This window comes from Nycticebus coucang, chromosome 10, assembly GCF_027406575.1.
Source record: "Nycticebus coucang isolate mNycCou1 chromosome 10, mNycCou1.pri, whole genome shotgun sequence".
Taxonomy (NCBI): Eukaryota; Metazoa; Chordata; class Mammalia; order Primates; family Lorisidae; genus Nycticebus; species Nycticebus coucang.
In genome coordinates, this window is record NC_069789.1 from 114,274,338 (window position 1) to 114,300,575 (window position 26,238).

Genomic DNA, 26,238 nt, shown 5'->3' on the forward strand with positions numbered 1-26,238 from the left:
GCGGGAGCCTCCAAGCCCTGTCCCGCTCCATCAAGCCTCACTGTCCCCCACCCTCCACCAAGCCCCTGCAACGCTCCCCTACCAGACGGCTCATCATTTGGCTCTCAGCTCAATGTCCCCTCCTCTGAGACTTCCCGACCACCACCTTATTGGCTGGTACCGTTCTTTATCCTTCACTGTCCGTGCCCTCCGCTGGGACGCAAGCCCCAGGAGCACAGGGACATTGCATTTTAGTTCTGCTGCCCCAGCTCCTGCAGCCACCCTGGGGCGCGGTGAGTGCGTGGTTGCTCCCGAAGGCGCCTCATGCTCACTCTCACCCAGAGCCTGCAGCGCCTGAGCCCCCTAGCGGAGCCGCTTTCTGCTCGTTCTCTCTTTTAATTTACTTTGGGAATGAGAATGGTTACCCTGCATTTATGCATAGGAAGATGGAGGCTAACCGGGCTGTGGTCCTCTGCCCAAGTCCTAAAGGTAGTACAGGACGTGGGCTGGACTGAAACCCTGGAAAAATTGCTGGGGAAGCACAGAAAGAGAGAGATGGAGGAGGGGAGATGAGGGAGGGAGGGGGTATTCAATGAGAGGGAGAGAACCAAGAAAAACGTGGTAGGGCAGTCCAGGCTCCAGGGTCTCCCCCATCTCAGTCCCTGCTCCAGCCTCCTAGGGATACCCAGAGACAGCCTGAGAGAGTTGAGCTGGCAGCACCTGAGCGATGGAATGTGTCCCTGGGGGGCAGGGCAGCCCAGGCTGATTATACTGCTTATAAGCCCTGTGGGGGGCCCTGTAGGAGGCAGTAGGCAGGAGCTCCACTTAGCAGCAGAATCCAGTAGCCCAGACGTGGCCAGGTAAGAGGCCCTGTGGTCACCACCTAAAAGCCTGCAGTCTTTGTGACCTGGCTCTCCCTATAGCTCTATGTCACTGTGATTCTCAGCCCTTGGACCTTTTCTGTTCTTCATCTCTCAAAACAGCTCTCTCACTGTCCCTAGCTATGACAGTGAGATGTTACACTAGTTAGGAATGTTCTCCCATTCTCTCTCTACATACAAACCTGAGTGTGTCTCTCTCTCCCTCCTCTCTCTCTGTCTCTCCATGTCTCTAGCTCTCAGCCTGTCTCTGAGTATATCTGCTAAGTGTTCGGTCTGCCTGAACTCCAAATCTCTCCCTGCCCTCTCCCCCTTCCAGCTGTGCCTGTTCATAGATGGCTGGAAGGCTAGGCACTTTATACCTTCCTTTCTTCCTAGTTCTCTCTCTCTCTTTTTCTCTCTCAGTCTCTAAATCTGTCTGTAGGTTCTGGATCTGGGGTGGAAGGGGGTGTTTACATGGTCTTGCCAGCCCAATAACATCCCAGGGGGTGAGGAAGGGGACAGAGAGAGAGAGATGGGGAGACTTGGGTTGAAGACCCTCAGATTTGCCTGAGTCCCAGTTCTCATCTTTAGGTGCTGACATGGTGGCCACAGTGGGAAAACCTTGGGGCTTGTTCCTGGGGTACTTCATCCTTGGTGTCACAGGTATCTGAGTATGCATGCATGACTGTGCTTGAGGGCACAGTATTTGTTAATGTTCAGGCATGACTCAGTGTCTTCCTTGTGACTTTAAAGTGGCTGTGAGACAGTAGCATGTGACCACTCCCCTGTGGCTGTACACGTGTAATTCCTCCAATCACGGTGAATTCATGTGTGACAGCGTGAGGGGGTGTGTGGTCGTACTTCTGAGGGTCAGTGTGTGATTGGGTGAACGGCCCTGAGGTTTGTGCCTCTGAATACCCTGGGGAGGGACCAAAGGGTGGTGATGCAGAGGAGGCAGGGTAAACCGAGGGACAACACGCGAGGTCGTGCTTCCGAGGGAGCCGCGGCTTGCTGGGAGTCTGTCCCTACTTCCTGAGTCTTCAGTCCTCGGACTCCCGGCGGCCCACGTCCTAGGACTATGTATGGTGGCGTTTCTGTGAAAAGGACTAGTGGCTGGGCGTGATTGCGGACCACCCTGGGCGGGGGGAAGACGTTCGGGACCTCCTTCCTGAGCCTCTGGCTGTGTCTGCCTTTCCTTCCTTCCGCCTGTGTGAGGGGTTCACTTGCGGTGGGGACTGTGCCTGGCATGCTGCTTGTGTGTGGTATGAGTCCCAAAGATGGGTCTGTCACTCAAAGCTGAACTGCACCTCCTGACCCAAGCGACCCTGCCTGGGGTCCTCTAATATCGCTCCCTCCCATAACTCCGCCCCCTGAGCCCTAACCACAGTGAGCCCTGACTTCCCAAAGGAAGTCCAGATCTCCTGGCCCCGATTGCCCTCTCCACGCCCCTGCATAGTGACCCCTCCCCCAGAAGCCCTATGCCCGCCCCCGGACGTGACCCCGCCCCCAGAAGCCCTATGCCCGCCCCCGGACGTGACCCCGCCTCCAGAAGCCCTGACTCCGCCCCCAGGATCGCGCGCCTCGGACACCAGCAGCCAGATCGTAAATGGCGAGGACTGCAGCCCGCACTCACAGCCCTGGCAGGCGGCACTGTTCATGGAAAACGAACTTTTCTGCGCGGGCGTCCTGGTGCATCCTCAGTGGGTGCTGTCAGCCGCACACTGTTTCCAGGAGTGAGTGAGGGGGCGGAGAGGGCAGGGCAGGATCTGGGCCTGGGAGCGGGACCTGGGTGTAACCCTACCTGAGGGGCGGGCCTAGTGTGAGGCTCCCCTGAGGGTGTGCAGGTGTGAAGGCTCTGGGCACAGGAAGGAGCTGAGCCTGGTTGGGGGCGTCCAGAGGGAGGGAAAGGGAGGTGGGGATTGCACTGAGTGGAAAGCCCAGCTCAGTTGCTGAGTCCCTAGCGAGCTGAGGCAAGTTCTTGTCCCTGGATTGTTTTGAAGATTTGGGATCATGGTTAAGTTAGCGAGGAGGACGGTGTCAGGGTAGGGACCGGGGCCATCCCCGTAGTAGTGGAGGATGAAAACGGAGATAACAACGTACTTGCCACAAAACCTACCCACCCTCCGTGGTCCTCAGCTCCTACACCATCGGGCTGGGCCTGCACAACCTCGAGGCCAGCCAGGAGCCAGGCAGCCGGATGCTGGAGGCCACCCTCTCCATACGACACCCAGAGTACAACAAACCCCTTCTCGCCAACGACCTCATGCTCATCCGGTTGAACGAATTAGTGACCCCGTCTGACACCATCCGGGACATCAGCGTCTCCTCGCTGTGCCCGACCGCTGGGGATTCGTGCCTGGTTTCTGGCTGGGGTCTGCTGGTGAACGGTGAGCGCCTAAGCAGAGTCTCCCCTCTATGAGGCGTCCTCTGTCTGGCCGAGGGGGTAACCCGGAGCTCTGTATCCCAGGTCGACTGCCCACAGTGCTCCAGTGCGTGAATGTGTCGGTGGTGTCCGAGGACCAGTGCAGAGAGCTCTATGACCCAGTGTACCACCCCAGCATGCTCTGCGCCGGCGGGGGGCAGGACCAAAGGGATGCCTGCAACGTGAGCCACAGGGAGGGGAAGGCGCAGGTGGCCCGAGGAGAGCTGGAAAGGGGGGGGACAGAGACACGCAAGGGATAGTGGCAAAGAGAGAAAGAGAGAGAAACAGGTAAATAGACACGGAATTAAAGGGAAGTTAAGGAAGAAGTGAACAGAAATACAGACATGGGGAGATAGAAACACACATAAAAATATAGTTGACCCTTGAACAAGGTGGGGGCATATAACTTTTGACTCCCCGAAACTTAACTGCTAACAGCCTAGACCAGAAGCTTCACTGATAACATAAACAATCCAATAACACATTTGGTACATGCTTTCATGACACAGCTAACTTTTCCCTAAATTTTGGGATATTTCTAGGTTGTGGTTCACCTGCACATTTTTCAAACTGTTGGGAATATCAAAAACAATTTCCAATGTATTTCTCAAAAATATCCACATGCAAGTGGACCTACACTGTTGAAACCTATGTTGTTGAAGGGTCAACTCTATACCCAGAAAGAAACAGAGACTCGTAGAGATAAAACCCAAAGAGAAATTAAAAAAATCCAGAATCTACAAAGTGATGTAGAAACACACAGAGACACTGAGACAGGGAAACAGGCCATAGAGAGAGACAAAGAAGGAGCAACAAAGACGAGCAGCAAGCCCAAGAGAAGCAGGGGAGGGACACAGGGGAGCAGGATTAGGCCCGTCACGACTCTGGACTGGAACTTCCAAAGGGCATATTGCTGGGGTTTGTTCTCCTTGTCTTTCCACCTTATTTGGTTCTCCTCCAATCTTACATCTATATCCACCTCTCTATGTTTCGGATTCTGACTCTCTCTCTCTTTTTTCATAATAGGGTGACTCTGGGGGGCCCCTGATCTGCAACGGTTCCCTGCATGGCCTTGTGTCTTTTGGACAAGCCCAGTGTGGCCAAGTCGGAGTGCCAGGCGTGTACACCAACCTCTGCAAATTCACTGACTGGATAGAGACAACCATCCAGGCTGGTTAGCTAAGGGCCTGGGGCCTGTGAAGTTGAACCCCACATATATCCTGCAGAAGAAATTCAGGACTCTGGGTCCCAGGCCTTCTCCCTCACACCCAGAATGCAGACCAGAAGCCCTCCTCCTTCAGACCCAAGGGTAGGTAGGCCCCAGCCCCTCCTCCCTCCATCCCAGGAGTCCAGTCCCTCCTGGAATATTTTCCTGCATACAGTGCCCCCTGGTGGCACAATGTTCGCTCAACTTCGCCAGTGTTAGAGAAAGTTGGTTTTTCATCTTTTTTTTGTACCCTTCTCCTAAATCCAGAAATAAAATCTAAGAGAACCACAGGCTCTGTCTGAAATTTCTGCCTTGCTTCCCCTCCTACTTAAGGCATTTATGCAAGTAGCTTTCCCTCTTTGCATCTCAGTTTCCCCATCTGAGAAATGGGAGCTCCAACCAGGAGAGCCACAGGGTTTCAGAGAGAAGAGCCATGTCCTGGAAGGTTGAGAGGAACCAAGCTGTGGATGTTTTCCAGTGTCTGAAAAGTCAAGTCATAAAATGGTGGCTATATGGGATTTTCTGGCTTAGTTTAGTATTCAGCTGTGGTTGACCCATTTTTGTCTTCTTAACTGCATTTGAGAATTTTAAATTCATATCTGCCTCAGGACCTTGTAGCTGAAGACTAGAGGAAAGGATCCTGGAAAGACCCACTGTGATTGGGAGATACAAATACCAAAAGGCACAGAGGGGAGACTGAGGGCCCAAGAACACAAAGAATTGCCATTATGCTTTCAACTGATAAATTATCCTAATAAAAATGCACTGCTAAGAATTTATATTCAATATTCATAAGAATATATTCCAACATGTATGTATCTGTTAAGGTAGTCTCAAAATATGTAAATAAGGAGTGAAATAACTAAAGTAAAATCTACAAATTATAACTCAGAGAAAGGGATTTTAAGGTAACCCTTAGAAAGTAGTAGGACACGGCAGCACCTGTGGCTCAACAGAGTAAGGCGCCAGCCCCATATGCCGGAGATGGCGGGTTCAATTCCAACTGGCTCACGGCTGTAATCCTCGCACTCTAGGAGGCTGAGGCAGGTGGATTGCTTGAGCTCGTGAATTGGAGACCAGTCCGAACAAAGCGAGACCCCCATCTGTCTCTACTAAAAATAGAAAAACTGGGGTGGCACCTGTGGCTCAGTGAGTAGGATGCCGGCCCCATATACCAAAGGTCATGGGTTCAAACCTGGGCCTGGCCAAAATGCAACAAAAAAAAATAAAATAAATTAAAAAAAAAAAGAAACTGGACTCTGTCTCAAAAAAAAAATAAAAATGAATAAATAAAAAAAAGAAAGAAAGTAGTAGGACAAAAATTTTTTTAAGGATATAAGTGATTTGCTCAACATGAATAACACACTTTGCTTAATGGCCATATACAGAACATTGCACTCAGTATCTGCAGGGTACAGAATCCTTTCAAAACACACACAACTACCAGAATGGCCCAAATTGAAATGAATGACAGCACCAAGTCTTAGTAACATGTAGAGCTGCTGGAACTCTCATGCATCACTGGGGGAGCCTAAAATGGTGCAGGCCCTCTAGAAAACAATTTGGCAGATTCTTAGAAAGGAAAACATTGATCCACTCCATGGTTAGTGATTCCACTCCTAAGTATTTATGTAAGAGCCATGAAAAAAATAAAATAAATGAGGCCAGGTGCAGGGGCTCAAGCCTATAATCCTAGCACTTTGGGTGAGGTCGAGGTAGGAGAATGGCTGGAGGCCAGGAGTTTGAGACCAGCCTGAGCAATATAATGAGACCCAATCTCTACAAAATATACAAAAAATAAAAACAGCCGGGTGTGTTGGTGCACTTCTGTAGTCCCAGTTACTCAGGAGGCTAAGGCAGGAGGATCACCCAAGCCCAGGAGTTTGGGATTGGAGTGAGTTATGATAAGGCCACTGCACTCCAGACTGGGCAATAGTAAGATACTATCTCAAAAAAAACAAAAACCATACTTGCCTACAAATGTTTATAGTAGCTTTATTTAGAATGGCCAAATTAGAAACAAAGTATCCATCTATGAGTGAATGGATAAACAGACTATGACATAACCACAGACTGAAATGCTACTCAGAAATAAAAAGGAAATGAACTATTGATACAGGCAAGAGTTAAAATGTATCTCAAAATCATGACGCTGAGAGAAAGAAGGCAGAAACAAAGTATGGTTTACTCCTTGATTCCATTTATATGAAATTCCTGAACAGGCAAAACTAATCACTTTTGTCTGGTCGCTAGAAGGGAAGGGAGAATTGGGGATGGAAACAGATTGGGAATGGGCATGAGAGAACTTTCTGGGGTGATTAGAATTTTCTATGACTTTATGGGACTGAGAATTACATGGCTGTATGCATTTACCAAAGGGTGTTGAACTGCACACTTGAACCCATAAGCTGCATTGTGTGTACCTCAATAAAAACCTTACCTCAATTTAAAAAAGAACACACACAGCATTTACAAAAATTACTCAGGTGTGGAGGTATGAAGCAAGTCTCCACAAATTTCCAAATTATAATACATTAGGTATGTTGTCTGACCACAGTGTGATTAAGATAGAAATCATGAAAAAGACGATAACCAGAAAATCCCCACAGCTCAAACAAGAAATATGATGAACATTAGAAATATTTTGAAATGAATGCTGGGGCAAATGCAAGACACACAATGAATGCTTGGAAAGAAATGTGTAATCATTAAGAAAGAGCTGAGAATTAATGATTCAATCATCTCCAGAAGTAAGGAGGATTAACAGCGAGATAAACTCCAAAAAAGCACAAAAGAAATATTAGAGAGCAAAACGTGATAGCAGAGACAACAGGTGTACCCACTACAGAAGATTGACAAGTTCGAGCCCCTATAAGGAAGGCATAAAGAACCAGGATTAAAAGTGAAAAGGGGGCTATACTTCAGATCCTGCAGGCATCAAAAAGGTATTAAAAATATGAGGCCACACAATTAACTTTGTGAACTCATTCTAAAAAAAAAGTTCTATTTACTGAATATCCCTTTGGTCACCAGATGGCCAAGGGGACTACTTTAAGGTATAAACAACTTTATGCCAGTATATTTTAAAATTTGTAAAATTTATAAGAAATGAATTTGTTTGAAACTCAGTGCCTGTAGCTCAAGCAGCTAAGGTGCCAGCCACATACACCAGAGTTGCTGGGTTCGAATTCAGCCCGGGCCCACCAAACAACAACGACAACTACAACCAAAAAATAGCCAGGCATTGTGGCGGGTGCCTGTAGTCCCAGCTACTTGGGAGGCAGAGGCAGGAGAATCGCTTGAGTTGGAGATTGCTGTGAGCGGTGATGGCACAGCACTCTACCCAGGGCAAAAGCTTGAGGCTCTGTCTCAAAAAAGAAAAAAAAGAATGCTCAATCAGATATTTGAAAAAGAATCAAAAAATTTCACAAATCTTCCAAAAATTAAAAGAGAGGAACATTCCCCTAATCTATTCATCAAGATCTAATAACATGGATACCAAAACTCAATAAAAACAGCTGAGAAAGAAAAATCACAGATTATGAGTCCTAAATGTAAATGCAAGTTTCCTAAACAAAATCTGTATTCATCAACACATGAGCCAATGGTGCATTATAATGGATTGAGTTTACACCAAGCATGCAGGACTCTTTAATATCAGAATATCAATTAATGCTATTTATGACATTGGCAAAGAGAAAAATAATACAGTGACAAAAATGTATTTAATAAAATTCAATACTCATTTACAAAAAAAATCTTAGCAAACTAGAAATAGATGGGAATTTTACTATGATAAAGAATGTCATAAGGGCAGCACCTGTGGTTCAGTGGGTAGGGTGCCGGCTCCATATACGGAGGGTGGCAGGTTCAAACCCGGCCCTGGCCAAATTGCATCAAAAAGATAGCCGGGGCTTGGTGCCTATGGTGTAAGCAGCTAAGGCGCCAGCCACATACACCTGAGCTGGCAGGTTCGAATCTAGCCCGGGCCTGCCAAACAACAATGACGGCTGCAACCAAAAAATAGCCAGGCATTGTGGTGGGCACCCGTAGTCCCAGCTACTCGGGAGGCTGAGGCAAGAGAATTACCTAAGCCCAGGAGTTGGAGGTTGCTGTGAGCTGTGTGACTCCATGGCACTCTATCAAGGGTGATTAAAGTGAGATGCTGTCTCAAAAAAAAAAAAAAAAAAGAATGTCTTAATAGGCCAGGTGCGGTGGCCCACTCCTGTAATCTTAGCACTCTGGGAGGCCAAGGCAGATGGAATGCCTGAGTTCACAGGTTTGAGACCAGCCTGAGCAAGATTGAGACCATCTCTAAAAACAGCCGGGTGCTGTGGCAGGAGCTTGTAGTCCCAGTTATGTGGGAGGCTAAGGCAAGAGAATCGCTTGAGGCCAATTGAGGTTGCTGTGAGCTGTGATGCCAGGGAACTCTACTAAAGGTGACAAAGTAAAACTGTCTCAAAAAAAAAAAAATAGGGAATATCTTAATAAGTCTAGCATAAAAAATTATACTTAATGGAAAAAACTGTTGAACGTTTTCCCTTTGACATTGCAAAGACAGGTAAATCAGTTATAACTACTTCTATTCAGCATTGTACAACATATCTTAGCAGGCAAAATAAGACAAGAAAACAAAATAAAATATATGAGTTAAGAAAGAGAAATAAAACCATTATTATTCTTCATCAATCTAATTGTGAATGCACAAAATCCCAAATAATCAATAAATAATTCTAGAATTAATGATAGAATTTAGCAAGCTTGTTGGAAGCAAAACCCAATGGTATTTCTACATAGCTGCCACAAAGGTTAGAAAATAAAAAATTTAAAACCCATCAAGACCTAAAGAATACAACTCAGAAACGACATCTGATACCATTAGAGGTACTTACAGTAGTCACATTCATAGGTACAGAAAGTAGACCGGGGATGCCAGGAGCCAAGGGTGGAGGCAATGGGGAGTCAGTATTTCAGGGTATAGAGATTCAGTTTCACAAGACAAAAAAAAGCTCCGAAAACGAATGGTGATAATGGCAGTACAAGAACATGAATGTACTTAATGCCACTGAAATGTACACTTAAAATGGTTAAGATGCTGAATTTTGTATAGTGCATATTTTACCAAAATAAAAAACAAATTTAAATAAAGAAACAGGCACAATGATCTGGTTGACCTACTGTCTTCCCAGAGAGGTAAAAGCAAGGCAATGCAATGTCCGGTGTGGCACACAAAGGGCACGAGATGCTGTTGATCTGTTGACGTGAGATACTGTGCAAACAGTGGCAGCTGCTTCCTGCCTAGGCTTTGGAGGCCACATAAGCCTCCTCCAAGATACAGCCCAGACAAAAGTATTAACATTGGTGAGAGCCTCGCCCACCCTCCCCACCCCACCCCCAGCCTGTGCTGCGTCTTGAGAAGGAGCCAGCACTATGTTATGTGACATAGTTCTAATTACAGTCTTGGCAGGTTTTATTGGTTCAAACTATTCTCAGCTATGGATTCCAGAGTGTTGTGGAATTTGTCTTATCAGCACTCCATTCTCTGACAACTCAGAACATACGTATCAATAAGGCAGTCTGAGAGAAGAACAGCGAGGACCATTGGAACTCCAGTTCCACAGCCTCTAAAGTCTCTAACTATTAAATAGTTAGGGACTATGTGGGGTCTTTCTGGGTGGAGGGTGAGGCAGGTGAGGTGTGGTGGGAGGTGGGAATGGGAGGTCTTCCCCTACACTCAGTCCTTACCTTGCTTAGCTCCTCCCAGTAACTTTTTTTCATCTTGTCCAGCTTTTGGTGTCAGCCTCTTGACTACTTTAAATCTGAGCTCCAGGGGAGCAGCTAAATTCTTTTTGGGTTTTGGCATCAGCCCACCTGCTTGGGGACTCCTCCCACCTCCTCCAGTTCACCTATCCCTTCAACACTCCCAGTTCTCCAGCCTTCTGCCACGTGGCATATGCATTCTTATAATTCTGTCCCTGCTTCCTGCCCCACCCCGGGCTCCTAAAAGTCTGGCTTCCATATATGTATATATATATACTTTTTTTTTTTTTGAGACAGAGTCTCACTTTGTTGCCCCTGGTAGATTGCCCTGGCATCATAGCTCACAGCAACTTCAAAACTCTCGGGCTCAAGCAATTCTCTTGCCTCAGCCTCCGGAATAGCCTGGTGCCTGCCACAACACCGGGCTATTTTTAGAGGTGAGGTCTGCTCTAGCTCAAGCTGGTCTCTGAGCTCAAGTGATCCTTCCACCTCAGCCTCCCAAAGTGCTGGGTTTATAGGCATGAGCCACTACACCCAGCCCCAGAGGTGGATTTTTTGTTTGTAGGTTTGGTGGCTGACAGATTCCTCTGCTGTCAGCCCCTCCCTCCCCTCACCACCCAAGGCACACGCCCCCAACTTCAGCCACCCATGGCCTAGAGGGCTCTAGGCTTCAGACTTCCATTCCTACAGCCCACATTCCGGGTCCCAGTTTGATCACCGGTAAACACACTACACCAGCAGACCACATCCAGCTGCCACCTGATTTTGTAAATAATGCTTTGCAGTCCGTTCCTTCATTTTGTGTTGTCCATGATTGCTTTTGTGCTGGGCCAGCAAACATGAGTAATTGTAGCAGAGACTGTCTGGTCCATGATGCCTAACATTACCACTTTCTGGATCTTTATGGAAAAAGTTTGCTGACCTCTGATCTAGATTTCAGATGCCTGACTCACAACCCCAAGATCCCAGAATTCAGATCCAGAGCTGAATCCATGCCTCTCCTCTAGAGTGCAAAGTCAGGACCCCTGACTCCAAGCATGGCCACAACCATACTCCAGAGACCAGCAGAGACACTGTGAGAGATCTTCTAAAGAGACAGGGGAGAGTGATGGGGAGTCAGCCACAGAGAGAGAAACAGAGAGAGGGAGAGAGTGGTCTGTTTCAAAAACAGAAACAGAGCCAGACAAAATCCTGAAAGGGAAGCTCAAATCAAGGCATACAGTGATGGAAAGAGCTAGACACCATTCATTCATTTTCATTCGTTCGACAAACATTTATCAAGTACCCATTATGCGCCAAGTACTGTTGTAGGGGCCTTGTGTAAAACAGTGAACAAAATTGGCAAAGGCTCTCGTTCTTATTGTAGTCGAGAGATGCAAACAATAGAAAATAAATCCATAAAATAAATTTAATATGTACTTACGTATGTTAACATATTGCATATTAAAATAAATCCTATATAATAAGTTGAATAATAAGGAAGATCAGGGGAATTCTCAGTGTTAAAAAGGAGACAAACAGGCCGGGCAGGTGGCTCATGCCTGTAATCCCAGCACTTTGGGAGGCCACAGCGGGTGGATTGCTTGAGCTCAGGAGTTTGAGACCAGCCTGAGGAAGAGTAAGACCCCATCTCTACTAAAAATAGAAAAATTAGCCAAGCATTTTGGCAGGTGCCTGTAGTCCCAGCTACTCAGGAGACTGAGGGAGGAGAAATCGCTTGAGTCCAAGAGTTTGAGGCTGTTGGGAGTTGTGACATCACAGCACTCTACCCAGGGTGACAAAATGAGACTCTAGCTCAAAAAAATAAAATAAAATAAAAAGGAGATAAATGTTCCATATGCTGCGGAGTGAATAAATACACAGGTGCTGCCACACAATGAAATTCTATTCAGCAGTAAAAGTGGGACAAGCCACTGATGCCCCCGCACGTGACTCTCACGTGCGCTGTGCCCATGCGGCATGCTGCCTCATTCCACTGACATATCGTGCTCAAAAAGACAAACTACCAGGGCAGGAAATAGGCTGGTGGTTGCCAGGGACTATGATTGATTTTCAAGCAAACACAGAACTAACTTTGAGGGGTGCTAGAAAGTTGTTTTTTTTTTTTTGTAGAGACAGAGTCTCACTTTGTCACCCTCGGTAGAGTGCCATGGCATCACACAGCTCACAGCAACCTCCAACTCCTGGGCTGAAGCGATTCTCTTGCCTCAGCCTCCCGAGTAGCTGGGACTACAGGCGCCCGCCACAACGCCCGGCTATTTTTTGGTTTGCAGTTCAGCCGGGCCGAGTTTGAACCCGCTACCCTGGGTATATGGGGCCGGCGCCTTACCGACTGAGCCACAAGCGCAGCCCGGTGCTAGAAAGCTTTTTTTTTTTTTTTTTTTTTGTAGAGACAGAGTCTCACTTTATTGCCCTCAGTAGAGTGTCGTGGCCTCACACAGCTCACAGCAACCTCCAACTCCTGGGCTTAAACGATTCTCTTGCCTCAGCCTCCCAAGTAAGCTGGGACTACAGGCGCCCTATACAACGCCCAGCTATTTTTTGTTGCAATTTGGCCGGGGCCGGGTTTGTACCCTCCACCCTCGGTACACAGGGCCAGCGCCCTACTCACTGAGCCACAGGCACCGCCCTGGGGCTAGAAAGTTTTATGTCTTGATTGTGCCAATGGTTAAAAGACTAAATATACTTGTCAAAATGTGCAGCACTGTACATTCAAAAGGGTGGATTTTACTGTGTGTCAATTACACTCTACTGGGCAGCGCCTGTGGCTCAGTGAGTAGGGCGCCGGCCCCATATGCTGAGGGTGGCAGGTTCAAACCCAGCCCCGCCAAACTGCAACAAAAAAATAGCTGGGCGTTGTGGCGGGCACCTGTAATCCCAGCTGCTCAGGAGGCTGAGGCAGGAGAATCGTGTAAGCCCAAGAGTTAGAGGTTGCTGTGAGCCGTGTGACGTCATGGCACTCTACCCGAGGGCAGTACAGTGAGACTCTGTCTCTACAAAAAAAAAAAAAAAATTACACTCTACTTTTCTTATTTTATTTTTTTTATTTGAGACAGAGTCTCACTATGTCACCCTCGGTAGAGTGCTGTGACGTTACAGCTCACAGCAACCTCAAACTCTCAGGCTTAAGTGATTCTCTTGCCTCAGCCTCCCAAGTAGCTGGGACTACAGGCGCCTGCCACCCCACCTGGCTATTTTTTGGTTGTAGCTGTCATTGTTGTTTGGCAGGCCCTGGACCGGGTTCAAACCCACAAGCTCTGGTGTATGCAGTTGGATCCCTAGCTGCTGAGCTATAGGTGCGGAGCCTACACGCTACTTTTTTTAAAAAGGTAAAAAAAATAATGTGGTCAAGGGAACCTTCACTAAGAATGAGATATTTGAGCAAAGATTTGAAGAAAGCAAAGGAATGAGACAGGGGAATCCAGGGGAAAGGTATACCAGGCAGCAGGAATGACCAGTGCATAGGCCCTGGGGGTGGGGGATGGGAACATGCCTGGCAAGTTCAAAGGATAATGAACCAGGGAGCCAGAGTAGCAAGAGGTTAGAATTGGGGCAGCCAGAGGTAGCCTGGCTGAGTGATCACTGACTAGGGAACATGTCTGTCAGCCTGGCGGCTGGCTGGCCCAGGCTAGCATGGGTCATAGCCAGGTGGGGGTCCTAGAGGAGGGAGTAGCAGGCAGGAGCTCAGCCCAGCCCAGGCCCCAGGAGCCCAGAGGCACCCTGTGTTCTTCCACCCCAAAGCTGCTGATCTGTTTCTTGCCAACCTCTCTCTCTGGGTCTCAGCCTCTTTCCTGTCTCTTTCTCACTGAACATGTTTCTTTCCCTCCCTCTCACACTGTCCTTTTGACTCAGTGTAAAGTGAGGTTTTAAGATCATAGACACTGATGCCAGATTGCCTGAGTTCCAATATCAGCTCCTGCACTTGCTAGCTGTGTGATCTTGGGCAAGTTACTTAGCCTCTCTGTTTCTCCCTGTGAAATGAGGGTAATAATAGGAGTTACCAGGTAAGGCTGTTATTAAAGTGAGTTACTGCATGTCAAGCACCTGGGACAATTCCCAGGCACACAAGCTGTCCCTATAAGTATTTGCTATAGTTGCTTTTGTTTTTAAAAGACAGTTTCACTCTGTAGCCCAGGCTAGAATTCCATAGACTCAGCTTAGCTCACAGAGACTTCAAACTCCTAGGCTCAAGTAATTCTCCTGCCTCAGCCTCCCAAGTAACTGGGACTTTAGGAGCCTGCCACCATGCCCGGCTAATTTTGCTATTTTTGGTGGAATGGAACTATAGGCCTGCACCAACATGCCCTGCTAGTTTTTCTATTTTTAGTAGAGATGGGTGTCTCACTCTTACTCAGGCTGGTCTTAAACTCCTGAGCTCAAGCAATCCATTCCCCTCAGCCTCCCAGAGTGCTAGGATTACAGGTATGAGCCACTGCACCTGGCCCCAGGCTGGTGTCTCTTGCCCAGGCTGGTCCTGAACTCCTGAGCTCAAGTAATCCTCCTGCCTCAGCCTCCTAGAATGCTGGAATTACAGACATAAGCCACCACACATGGCCCAAAAAGAGTGTTAAACTAAAAGGAACAGAAGAATGAACGCTTAACACAAAGTGTATAGAAAGGATAGTCAAGATAGAAAGGGGAAACTAAAAAAAAATAATAATAATAATAAAAGAAAAGATAAGAAAAACTATTAGAGGGCGCTGCCTGTGGCTCAGTGAGTAGGATGCCGGCCCCATATACTGAGGGTGGCGGGTTCAAACCCGGCCTCAGCCAAACTGCAACAACAAAGAAAAAAAAATAGCCGGGCGTTCTGGCGGGCACCTGTGGTCCCAGCTACTCAGGAGACTGAGGCAAGAGAATTGCCTAAGCCCAAGAGCTGGAGTTGTTGTAAGCTGTCATGCCACGGCAGTCTACCAAGGGCGACAAAGTGAGACTGTCTCTAAAAAAAAAAAAAAAGAAAGAAAAACTATTCAAGAGAAAGTGATAAATGTAGAAGGCAGGACAAAAAAAAAACAACTAATATACATCTAACTGGACACCTTGAGTACAAAACCCAACCAATAAAGACCTAAAGCACATACCTTAGGAAAGCTTTTGTGAAATCAAACATTAAATGGAGAGGCTAACTAGGTACCTGGGGAAACTGAACAAGTTGGTAAATATATTCTAGTAAAACCTCAAAGTCTGCACATCTAGATGAAAATACCAAATGACTTATAAGGGAAATGTGACCTAAATGGGCTTGCGATTCCTTGGCAGGACACATGACACCAGAAGACAATGGAGCCCACGCTTACCGTGCATACTCGTGCACAGCCGTCACGCATACATACGCACACTTATCATACTCAGGTAACTGTGATGTGAGGCAGGGTTGCTATATTTAGCCAAACCAAAGTTCACATACAAAGGCCAAAGATAAGCAGTAGTGAGCATGCAAGAACCCAATGACTATTGCTCCTTTGCTCTTTTTCTAAGCTATTTTTGAAATCCTGAGCTCAGTCGACAAAGAAGCCATAAATCAAAGCTCTGCATCAGGCCCGGATGGGGTATACTTCCCCACTTCTGTCCCCACATTTGACCCTGTGACTTGCTTTAGCAGTGGGAGGTTAGCAGATATTATCCAAGCAGGGACACCAAAAGCACTAACGTGGTCGGTGGTCTTGCACTTTGCCATCACCATGAGAAGAAACCACCCAGGCTGGCCCCTGGTCTCCTGTGCCCATAGGAGGAATAAAGGTACACACAGTATAGTCAACCCACCCAAACCCAGATTTATTGGCCAAGCTCCAAATGAACCAGAGACATGCAAGTTAAGTAAATTCTTACTGGTATATAACAAGAGGGGACCAAGAGCATTATATAAAGGTATTAGAACACAGGTACCCACCAGGGATGAAACAGCTTTCCTGAATTCACAAACAAATTGAGGGAAGGAGGAGAGAGGACAAACTCCTTCATCACCAAAATATAAAAGGGCTTAACTCACATATCAAAAGAAAAAACTAGGCTGAGCACAGTGGTTTACACATGTATCCCAGCACTCTGGGAGGACAAAGCAGGTGGATTGCTTGAGCTCAGAAGTTAGAGACCAGCCTGACCAAGAACGATACTCTGTCTCTACTAAAAATAGAAAAACTAGCCAGGCATTGTGACAGGTGCTTGTAGTCCCAACTACTTGGGAGGCTGTGGTAAGAGGATTGCTTGAGGCTAGGGGTGAAGATTGCTTGAGCTATGATGCCATGGCACTCTACCCAGGGCACTAGAATATGACTCTGTCTCCAAAAAAAAAAAAACCCCTATATTTTATACACACACACTTTGCAAAAACAGCTTTAAAAAACTAAATGCCCATCCCAGGGCAGAGGGTGAATAAACTAAACTAGGCAGGCAGGAGCTCAGCCCACCATAAACCAGGAGTCCAGAAACAACCAGGTGAGATTTGTCCACATACTGAAATTTCATACAGCAGCCAACAGAAATAAATTTTGGGTAGACATGGTAGCTCACATCTGTAATTTCAGTACTTAGGGAGGTCTGGGTGGGAGGATAGCATGAGGACAGGAGTTTGAGACCAGCCTGAGCAATATAGTGAGAACCCCTGTCTAAAAAAAAAAAAGCCAACAAAACAAAACCAGATTAATTTAAAAGGACACTCAACCATATGACCCTGCAGTATAACTCTAAGTAAAAATAGTAAAATCTCAAAAGATCACCTTCAGCATGATACACTTTAAGAAGGTTAAAACAGTTGGCATTAGTAGATATCTTGTTGAAAGATACACAGAGGCAAAATGAGGCAGAAGAAAAAGCAAGGGGAGTTTGCCAGCAGGATTCAGAATGTCATTCCCCTGGGTGGAGGAAATGGAGGGGTGGGTGGCAGCAGATCTGTGTGGTTAATGTGGGTTACCTCGGTTTTATTTTGGTGGATGGTTAGCAGGTGCTTATCCTCTATGATAAACAGATCAAGAGCATGGTGTGAGCACAGGAATGATAGATAATCCATGGACCAAGGATGGGGATGAATTTAATCCCATGAATCTGGAGTCCAGTGAGAAATATTAACAAGGTGATGAAACCACATGAGAAAGCTTGCAGGCAGCCACAGAGGCAGAGAGAACCGTGGAGACTCAGGAAGGAGGAAGAGCAGAAGAATAGAGGCTAAGAGCACAGCCTGGAATTGGGAAAGTGCGCAGAGTGACAGCGGGCACTGTCCTGACCTCTGGTCCTGCAGCTCGGATCAGGGCAGCCTGAGGCGGGTTAGCTGAAATATTGCTGACCTGAGGAATGTGTTTACCGTACCTGGGGGAGGACATCCCAGGCTGAGTGAGGATACTTAAAACCTCAGGCCTGTCCTGGTCCCAGAAAGGCAGCAGGCAGGAGATCATCCTAGTAGGAGACCAGAGGAGCCCAGGTGAGCAGCCTGTGCTTTACCCCCATCCTGGAGCCACTGGCAGGGTCTACCCCCCCCTTGCTCCCTTCTTCCCCTTCAGCAGGGCGCCAGGGTTCCTGCACGTGCCCCTCTCGTGCCTGCGCTGCCCCTCTATTACTCTCTTGTCTCTCACACTTGCTTTCTCTCTTGGAAGTCCTGGGGTCTGTAACACCCTGATTCTGGGTCATTCTGCTGCTCTCTACCTACCTCTTCAATTAGGTCTTTCAATTTCTCTGTTTCTCATTTTCTGTCACCAGTCCGTCTCTAACCCACGTTTTGTTCCTTGACTCTCTGAGCCTTGAACTCTGTGGCCATTGCCTTCTCTGTACCTCTCGCTTTCTCCCATGTATCCATCTTCCGCATGTTGCTGACACCTGCTGTGCCTTTCTCTCTCCACACTCCCCTCACCCACTCTACCTCTGAGTCTTCATCTGCTCCTCTCCTTCTCCCTCTCCTTTTGTCCCTCTTTTCCTCTCTCATCTCTTAGCCCATGATCTCAGAGCCCAGGATAGGAAAAGGTTTTCTTCATCTAACTTCTTCCTTCCCAGTGATGGAGAAGGGAGGGACCTAGAACAAAATCTCCAAGATTCGCAAGCAAGTTCCAAGACTCACCTGAGTCCCCACTCTCTCACTAGGTGCTGACAGGATGACCACAGTAGGAAGCCCGTGGACCTGGGTCCTGGGGTGCCTCGTGCACTTCGTCACAGGTGTGTGTGAGAGATGTGTGTGAGGTGTATTGTGACTCTCAACTGTGATTTCCTACACAACTGTAATGTGCAGTGGGCCTCTTCAGGGTCAGTATAAAAGGGTAAGTGTGCGTGTTTTTCTGATGGACATAACCCAGGGCTTGGTTAAATCAAGTAATACTTGTGAGAACTGAGCAGCTGATAAGGAGAGGAAAGACGTGGGTAAAAAGGAAACGATTGGCTTCCTAGTGTGTCTACAGGTGTTGAGGGAACAGGAGAGGGGAGGGTTCCAGATGAACACTCTGTGATTGAACTGGTCCACCGTGTGGACAGCCCAGCCCAAGAATCCATTCCCTTCACTCAAGAGGTCTAGGCCAATTTCCATTCACACTGTGGAGCCTAATTCTACCCTAACTCCATTCCCTGAGTCTGGCCCCTCCAGTGAGCACCAGCTCCACCTCCAGAAGCCATGACCTTCTCCCTGGAATTGGGAGAGCTTGTAGAAATGCCATAGGCACTAAGAAAGGAGCGGGACTCCAAGGTCCCTGCCCTGACCACATTCTGGTGCCACCTCTAGGAGTCCTGACCACACCCCCTGAGCACTGGCTCCACCTCTAGGAGTCCTGACCACACCCCCTGAGCACTGGCTCCACCTCTAGGAGCCCTGAACACACCCCATGAGCACTAGCTCCACCTTTAGGAACCTTGGCCTCCCCCCATTCCCCACCCCCCACTCCGGCCCAGCACTGTCTCTACCTTTAGGAGCTCTGGCCAACCCTCCTCCAGGAGCCCTGGCCACCCACACGCACCCCAACACTGGCTCTGCCTGTAGGAGTCCTGGCCACACCTCCGAGCACTGGCTCCTTGGAGGAGCCGATCAGTCGTCCTCAGGGTCCCAGCGGCCAGAAACAGGAGCTTTTCTTTCTTGACACAGAAGCTCCCTCAGACTTCCTCCCTTTGACACAGGCCTCACCTGCCTGGTCCTGCCCCACCCTCAGACCCTGTCTTTCTCCCTCAGAATGGACCAACTATTTGCATACTGATCCTTTATTTTTGCCCAACCCTGTCCCTAGGAAATGCGATCCTGCCCTTAGGAGCCGTAGACAATCTCACGGAAAGCCTCATAGTACACGGTGCAGAGTGCCGCCCTCACTCCCAGCCCTGGCAGGTTGCCATCGTCCGGAATGCCAGAATTTCTTGCGGGGGCGTTTTGGTGCATCCTCAGTGGGTGCTCTCGGCTGCTCACTGCTACCGGAGGTAAGTGCAGGACTGAGCTGCGCTGGGCCTCATCCAGGCGGAGCTTCAGCCTGTGAGCCGGGTCTGAATAGAGACGCAGCTTCTCTTGAGTCAGGAGCTAGAGTGGATACTTGCTAAGGGAAAGACCCCCAACTTAAACTGGGAGTCCCAGAGTGAAGGATGGATGGGCAGAGAGAACGAATCCCCCAAGAGTTAAAAGGAGGCCTCAAGGTAAGCTGTTTGGATGCTCTAAACAGTTTTTTCCTGGCTGGGAAGAAGAGAGATGGGAGTTGATGATTAGATTAGGGGTGGTCATGGTGATAGGATTAGACAGGAGATGGGGACTGGAAATAGGGCTGTGTTTCTGAATGGGAATGTGTTTCATAATAGAAACACATGTAAAACTGGAGAGAAATGAGCTAGAAAGAAAACAGGCTGAAAGTAATACAATGTTTACACTACCTGGAGTTAGGGCAGACTATAGGTTGAGACCCCCACTAGAATCTCCCCTCAGACCTTAGTCACAAGTTCCAGAGTCCCCAGGCCACCTGCACTTATGACCAACTGGCTACAAATTCAAAGGTTTCACCACTCCGAAGGCTTAATAATTCACTAGAACAACTCATGGAAATCAGGGAGGTGCTGTACTTATATTTACAATTTTATTATAATCATTGGGTTAGGGAAGAGAGATGAGGATATGGTTGCCGTGGTATTCATCAGCCCTTCCCTCTCAGCTCCTACACCATCAAGCTGGGTCGGCACAACCTCTATGCAAAAAGAGAACCAGGAAGTCGGACTATGAAGGCCACCTTCTCAGTGAAGCACCCAAAGTTCAAAAAAAAGCCAAAATGCAATGACCTTATGCTCATCAAGTTGAAGAAACCAGTCACAGAATCTGCCTCCATCCGTACCATCAATATCGCTCCCCAGTGCCCAGCCCCTGGAACCACCTGTGTCATCTCTGGCTGGGGTCGTCTGGCAAACAGTGAGTTTTCCTCTGTCTGGTGTTCTTCTCTGAGCCCATTTTCTCCCAGCCATTGATTCTAACTCTGGGGTTTGTTTCCTAGACCACTTGCCCAGAGTGCTTCAGTGTGCAAATGTCCTTGTGGAAACAGATGAGAGCTGCAAAGCCTTCTATCCTGACGCAGAGCACTCAAGCGTGTTCTGTGCTGCCAACAGAAACAAAGGAGAGAGTGCCTGCAAGGTGAGTTTCTAGGAGAGTCAGTGGTCTGGACTTTCAGGAGAGAATGGGGATGTAAGAATGAGAAAGTACAGAGAAAAAAAGGAGCTGAGGACAAGCTGAGATTCAGAAAGAAAGAAACACCAAGAAAGGGACAGAGAACCAGAGGGAAATGAGATAGAGGCTGGATACGAGTATGATGCAATTCTGACACTAACTATGGGGTTACTGCAGGCTCCACAGTTTGAGGGCACAGGCTTATTGCTAGAACAACCCACAGAACTCAGAAAAGTGCAACATTTGTGATGACAGTTTTATTATAAAGGATGCAAATCAGGTCCAGGCAACTGAAGAGACACACACAGGGTGAAGTTTGGGAGGGTCCCCCAAAGCAAAGCTTTTGTGTCCATAGTATGCATCACCCTCCTGACACACCCCTGTGTAGTTACCAAGCAGGGAAGATCATGTGAGCTTTGATGTCCCAGAGTTTTTATTGGGGTTTCATTGGGTAATCACGGTTGATAGAATCATTGCCCGTGTAGTTGAACTCACTCACCAGTCCACCTCTCTCTTCCCTAGAGGTCAGGCTGATATCACATGGCTCACCTTTAATCAACTGCTTGATCTTATGGGATAACTTGCCCCCACCCTGAGTCATCTCCTTAGTATAAACAATCATGGGCCCACCATGAATAATTAAGACACTCCTATCACTTGGGAAATTTCAAGCCCATTTGGAAGGTACTGCCCCAACCTAGAAACAAGTGCCAGCCTTTTTTTTGAGACTTAGTCTCACTTTGTCACCCTCCATAGAGTGCCATGGTGTCACAGCTCACAGCAACCTCTAACTCTTGAGCTTAAGCGATTCTCTTGCCTCAGCCTCCCAAGTAGCTGGGACTACAGGTGCCCACCACAACGCCCAGCTGTTTTTTTGCTGCAGTTGTCATTGTCATTTAGCAGGTGCTGGCCGGGTTCAAACCCTCCAGCACCAGTGTGTGTGGCCGGTGCTCTACCCACTGAGCTATGGGTGCTGCCCTAATTCTTTATTATACACACCAAGAAAAAGAATAAATGGGGAAACAAGAAAGTAACCCAGAAAAAAAGTTTGAAACTATTATATAGAAAGAAATATGGAGGGAAATACAGAGAAAATTTCAAGAAAAAAACAAGGAGGAGTTGATGCAGCCAACTAGCTACAAATGGGGGAGAGAGACAGAGACAGAGAGAGCAGGGCGAGGAGATAGGGAGAGAGAATGGATCCAAAGACACACGTGGACAGAGAGAGGGAACCAGGCCATAGATGCCAAGGGTGTCACGAGACCAGACATTCTCCCAGAGCACAAGCTGGCCAAGCAGAGCAGGTGGTCCAGGGCTCCGAAGTGAAACTGATGAGGAGGGGACAGGCCGATTTTGAAGGCAAGGTAGCCGCTGCTGTTCCTCTTCATCTCCCTGTTTCTCTTTCTGCCCCCAGTCTCTGCATTTGTGTCCCTCTGGGTGCACATCTGACTGTTCTCCTCTTTTCTCTGACCCATGTTCTCTCTCACTCTCTCACACAGGGTGACTCTGGGGGCCCCCTTGTCTGTGGCAATTTCCTGCAAGGTATTGTGTCTGCAGGAAAGCTTCCATGTCACCCATTGGAGAAACCCAATTTGTACACCAAAGTCTGCAAGTTCTCTGATTGGATCCAGCAAACCATACAGGACAACTGAGGAGGATCCCGGACCCAGCACATTGTCCCCCTACAGTCCTTCCTCTCTCAGGTGCTAGGAGTCTGTTCCTTCAGCACTCTTCTCCCTCAGACCCAGGAGTCCAGGCCTAAGCTCTATCAGATGCTGCTCACTCTGGTTTGGAAGGTGGGGAGACTGAAGCTTGGAAGGAAGCAGAGCCTTGGAGCCACAGATCAATCCCCACCTCAGGACCTCTTTCCATAACTGTAATGAGGTCAGCAATGGCACTTCAAGAGCAGGGAAGAGTCCTCAGAAGAAGACCATTGTGCCCAGTCTTGGGGAAGGACCCAGTGTTCTGCAGAAAGGATAGTTGACTATTTATGTGTCACAGATTAACTCACTCAAACCTTATGACATTTGCATGAGATGAATATAATAATATTTCATCAGATCTATAATGGCATGTAAGATGCACAACCAGGGGGGAAAACACTTCCAATTAAATTACAATATTCCATTGAATTCAAACACATTCATTTTCAGACACATTCAAAAGAAAGTTATAGAATTGATGAAATACAGTAATATTATCCCCATTTAACATCTGGAGAAACTAAGGCAGGGGTTGCCTAAGACACAGACCCCATGTCCCCGGATGCTGTTGGTGCCCCACCCCTCAATCCCGCAGGTGCTGAGGACATTGTCTTCTAACAGCTCACAACATCGGCATTCTCAAGAGGATTTCCCTTCATCCAAAAGGAATTGCTGCACCCAGGAGATTATGCCCACCCCATTCTAAAGCAGCCAGCCAGCGGCCAACAACTCATGGCCCAGAAGCCAAGTATCTTTCAAGGTGGGAAGGTAGGCAGTTCATCCTCCAGATTCAGGTTCAGGGTGGAGGTAGACTCAAACCAAATCCATAACATTTCCTTGCTTGGCTCCTTCCCCTACACTACTCTTTATGCCTCCCTCCTCTTCTCCTGATAGTCCCCTGTCAATAAATACCTTTCACAAGAATCCAAATCTCAGGGTTTGCTTCAAGGGAAGTGGGTCTAAAACCCACAGTTGGTAGGTGATGCAACTGGGATGACCCCATCTGACAGGTGTCTCTGAGCTTCATGCAGCTTTCAAGCCCCTCTACCCTGCTGTGTCCCAGACTAGACATGCAGTCCACTTGCCCAGCAGCCCTCCTTCAGCACTGAGGATGCAGACAGCTTCTTAGCATTAAAAGTTTTTTTGAGGTGGAGTGAGCCACATATTTCCATCACTCACCTAACTCCAGGGTAAGTGGGTCAGTATTTTCAAGAACTCTCACTCCACTTATCCATACGTCCCTGCTTTATAATCTTCTATTTCCTTCTCTAGTCTTACAACTGAACAGAAACAGGTGTTTTTTTTAATATGACCTAAGAGAAAATGATATCTATAAAAGAAAAGCAAAGAAGATCCAATATGTTTATAACTGGAACCCACGATAGGGAAGAAATAACAGACATGAAAGGAACAAATATGTGAACGAAACACAGAGCAAGAAAATGTTCTAGAAATCAAAGAGGACTTCAAACTCGTGCACCCTCAAGCCTCACATACTCATACACAAGCACACACACGTGTGCATGCATACACACACAGACATCCTTACACACCTGTGATGCAGACCAGTGGACCGCAGGAGCCAGGCAGCATCTGAAAGGGAAGATGGGAATACAGTGAATTGGGGAACTTTAGCTCAAAAAATGTCCATTCTACCCTTTCTCCCTCTCTCCTCTGGTCCTACAGGAAGATACTGAGGCCATGTCAGAGGATGCTCACTCATGGCTGAGTTCCTGGCCCACAGACCTAGAACAGGAGTGGGGAGAGAGAGACAGAGAGCCAGGGACAGAGCGTGGAGCAGTGCAAATGGCAGGTGGAGAGAGGGTACCGAGCATGGTGAGCCAGGAAGAGCAAGAGGCACTGAGAGAACATCCCTGCCATGTGCAAAAGGAGTGTGGCGGGGGGGGGGAGGGGACTCAGAGACGAGAGAGGCAGGGAGAGAAAGAGACAGACACAGAGAGACAGAGACCATGGAGAACGGAAATAATCCATCCCAAGATCAGCCCCCAAGTCACATACTTGTCACGCTTTGCATTTGGAGGCAATTCACACATGTGAGCAGGTGGTGGACAGGCAGGGCCTTGCACACCTACCACACACACAGACAACTGATTCACAAGTACAAAACGTGGACTTTTCAAGGTCAAAGGAACAGGAGCCTTTATATGGAAAACATGGATATGGCCCCTCCAGGTCAAAGTCACACACATGGAGACACTAACATAAACACCAACCGTAGGGAGGGTTTTGTTCATCCAGATCAAATAACCATACTATATCTGCCATAGTCACAAACTGGTCCTGGAACACTGGTGAAGCTGGAGGGACGTGGATGTGGTGGCAATGAGCAGGGTAAGAAAGGATAGGCAAGGCTCTCCTGCGGAGAAGGATGAGGACACAAGCTGAACAGTGAGACACTTTTCCATGGGCCTCTAACATCTCTACGTGTCCTGTGAGTAAAGATAAATCATTTTGCCCAAACAGTCTATCAGGGATGTTTGACCAGCAAGCAGTCTGGCAAGATGGTATCTCCATCAAAGCAGGTTTCCTTACTGTCCAGGACAGTAAAGATAATGTTTCCCCAGAACTAATTTGTTTAATGTTCAAAACAATAAATGCCTGTCCCTGAGTTTCTGTTTGTGGTCCAGGATAATAAAAGTAGTATCTCCATTAGAGGCAAAGGCCAGGCAGGTTGCAAGCAGCAACCCTTGTAAAACTGATTCCTGAGCTCAGGGTCCACACCAGTGTCACAAACCATTGTGTGCACAGCATCTTCCTGGACTGCTCTCATCACCCCACAGGACTTGGGGGGCAAGGTGAACCCTCACGACCCAAACCTCATACCACCTGCTGTGCCCTGAGTAATAAAATGCCCATCCTTTGTCTCTAACCCAGGATCTCGTGTGTTCTACCAATAAATCCATGGCAGGCTAACATTTGTTTGAAAGTTGGTAAATGCCATCACCTTCTGAGTTCTTGACAAACAGTTGGGCACTAAGGCTGCACCAGGACAGCTGGAGATGGAGGACGGAGAGGTCCAGCTGGGTGCAGCCACATGGCAGAGGAGGAGCCAAGGCTGAGTCGAACTTTTCAGTAGGATATAAAAAGCCAAGGCAAAGCTGAACCTTCCTGACCCCACCTGAATCTCTCCAAACACAGACTCATCCCACCTGCTGCATAAGAAACTTCCTCTCGGGCGGCGCCTGTGGCTCAGTGAGTAGGGTGCTGGCCCCATATACCAAGGGTGACAGGTTTCGAACCCAGCCCTGGCCAAACTGCAACAAAAAATAGCCGGGCGTTGTGACGGGCGCCTGTAGTCCCAGCTACTCAGGAAGCTGAGGCAAGAGAATCGCCTAAGCCCAGGAGTTGGAGGTTGCTGTGAGCTGTGGCACCACAGAACTCTACTGAGGGTGATAAAGTGAGACTTTGTCTCTAAAAAAAAGGGAAAAGGCGGGGTAGAGACACCGCCCTGTCTCTACCCCTCCTCAACACGCTCTTCCTCTTGCATTTCACATCTCACACCTCTGGATGATCCACTGTTCCCTCAGGTCCCAGCACAGACCCTCAGGTGCCCCACAGCCTTCAGACGCTAGTCACATCCCACCTGTCCCCTAGATCTCCATCCCCAAGGACCAGCTCATCCCTTCCTCACCAAGCCACATCCTTTCTCCAGACCCACTCCTGTCATCCTGCTCTTCCTCCCAGCTTCCAGT

The 26,238-nt window shown here is 48.0% G+C and overlaps 2 protein-coding genes across 4 annotated transcripts; both read left to right on the forward strand.

Annotated features, from left to right (window-relative positions):
• The first annotated feature begins 406 nt into the window (after positions 1-406).
• Positions 407-4,749, forward strand: LOC128596689 (kallikrein-4-like). 3 transcript variants are annotated; one of them, XM_053606323.1, is made up of 6 exons: positions 407-468; positions 1,431-1,502; positions 2,410-2,572; positions 2,976-3,226; positions 3,307-3,443; positions 4,288-4,749. In XM_053606323.1, the coding sequence occupies exons 1-6, from the start codon at positions 414-416 to the stop codon at positions 4,438-4,440; spliced, it is 831 nt and encodes a 276-aa protein (XP_053462298.1). In that variant the 5' UTR covers positions 407-413; the 3' UTR covers positions 4,441-4,749. The 3 variants fall into 3 exon arrangements, with proteins under 3 accessions (XP_053462298.1, XP_053462300.1, XP_053462299.1); XM_053606325.1 differs by lacking the exons at positions 407-468; positions 1,431-1,502 and adding an exon at positions 1,551-1,739; XM_053606324.1 differs by lacking the exons at positions 407-468; positions 1,431-1,502 and adding an exon at positions 1,769-1,919.
• A 12,815-nt stretch (positions 4,750-17,564) lies between these two features.
• On the forward strand, positions 17,565-23,443 carry LOC128596690 (kallikrein-4-like). The gene is made up of 6 exons (XM_053606326.1): positions 17,565-17,642; positions 18,296-18,367; positions 19,420-19,603; positions 20,320-20,570; positions 20,653-20,789; positions 22,322-23,443. Exons 2-6 carry the CDS (start codon positions 18,307-18,309, stop codon positions 22,472-22,474), a joined length of 786 nt encoding a protein of 261 aa, XP_053462301.1. The 5' UTR covers positions 17,565-17,642; positions 18,296-18,306; the 3' UTR covers positions 22,475-23,443.
• Positions 23,444-26,238: the final 2,795 nt, after the last annotated feature.

Coding starts and splice junctions, on each gene's coding strand:
- LOC128596690 (XM_053606326.1), top strand. CDS start 18,307: ATGACCACAGTAGGAAGCCCGTGGACCTGGGTCCTGGGGTGCCTCGTG. Junction 19,604..20,319: donor GCTGCTCACTGCTACCGGAG/GTAAGTGCAGGA, acceptor CTTCCCTCTCAG/CTCCTACACCATCAAGCTGG. Junction 20,571..20,652: donor CTGGGGTCGTCTGGCAAACA/GTGAGTTTTCCT, acceptor TTTGTTTCCTAG/ACCACTTGCCCAGAGTGCTT.
- LOC128596689 (XM_053606323.1), top strand. CDS start 414: ATGCATAGGAAGATGGAGGCTAACCGGGCTGTGGTCCTCTGCCCAAGT. Junction 3,227..3,306: donor CTGGGGTCTGCTGGTGAACG/GTGAGCGCCTAA, acceptor TCTGTATCCCAG/GTCGACTGCCCACAGTGCTC. Junction 3,444..4,287: donor ACCAAAGGGATGCCTGCAAC/GTGAGCCACAGG, acceptor TTTTCATAATAG/GGTGACTCTGGGGGGCCCCT.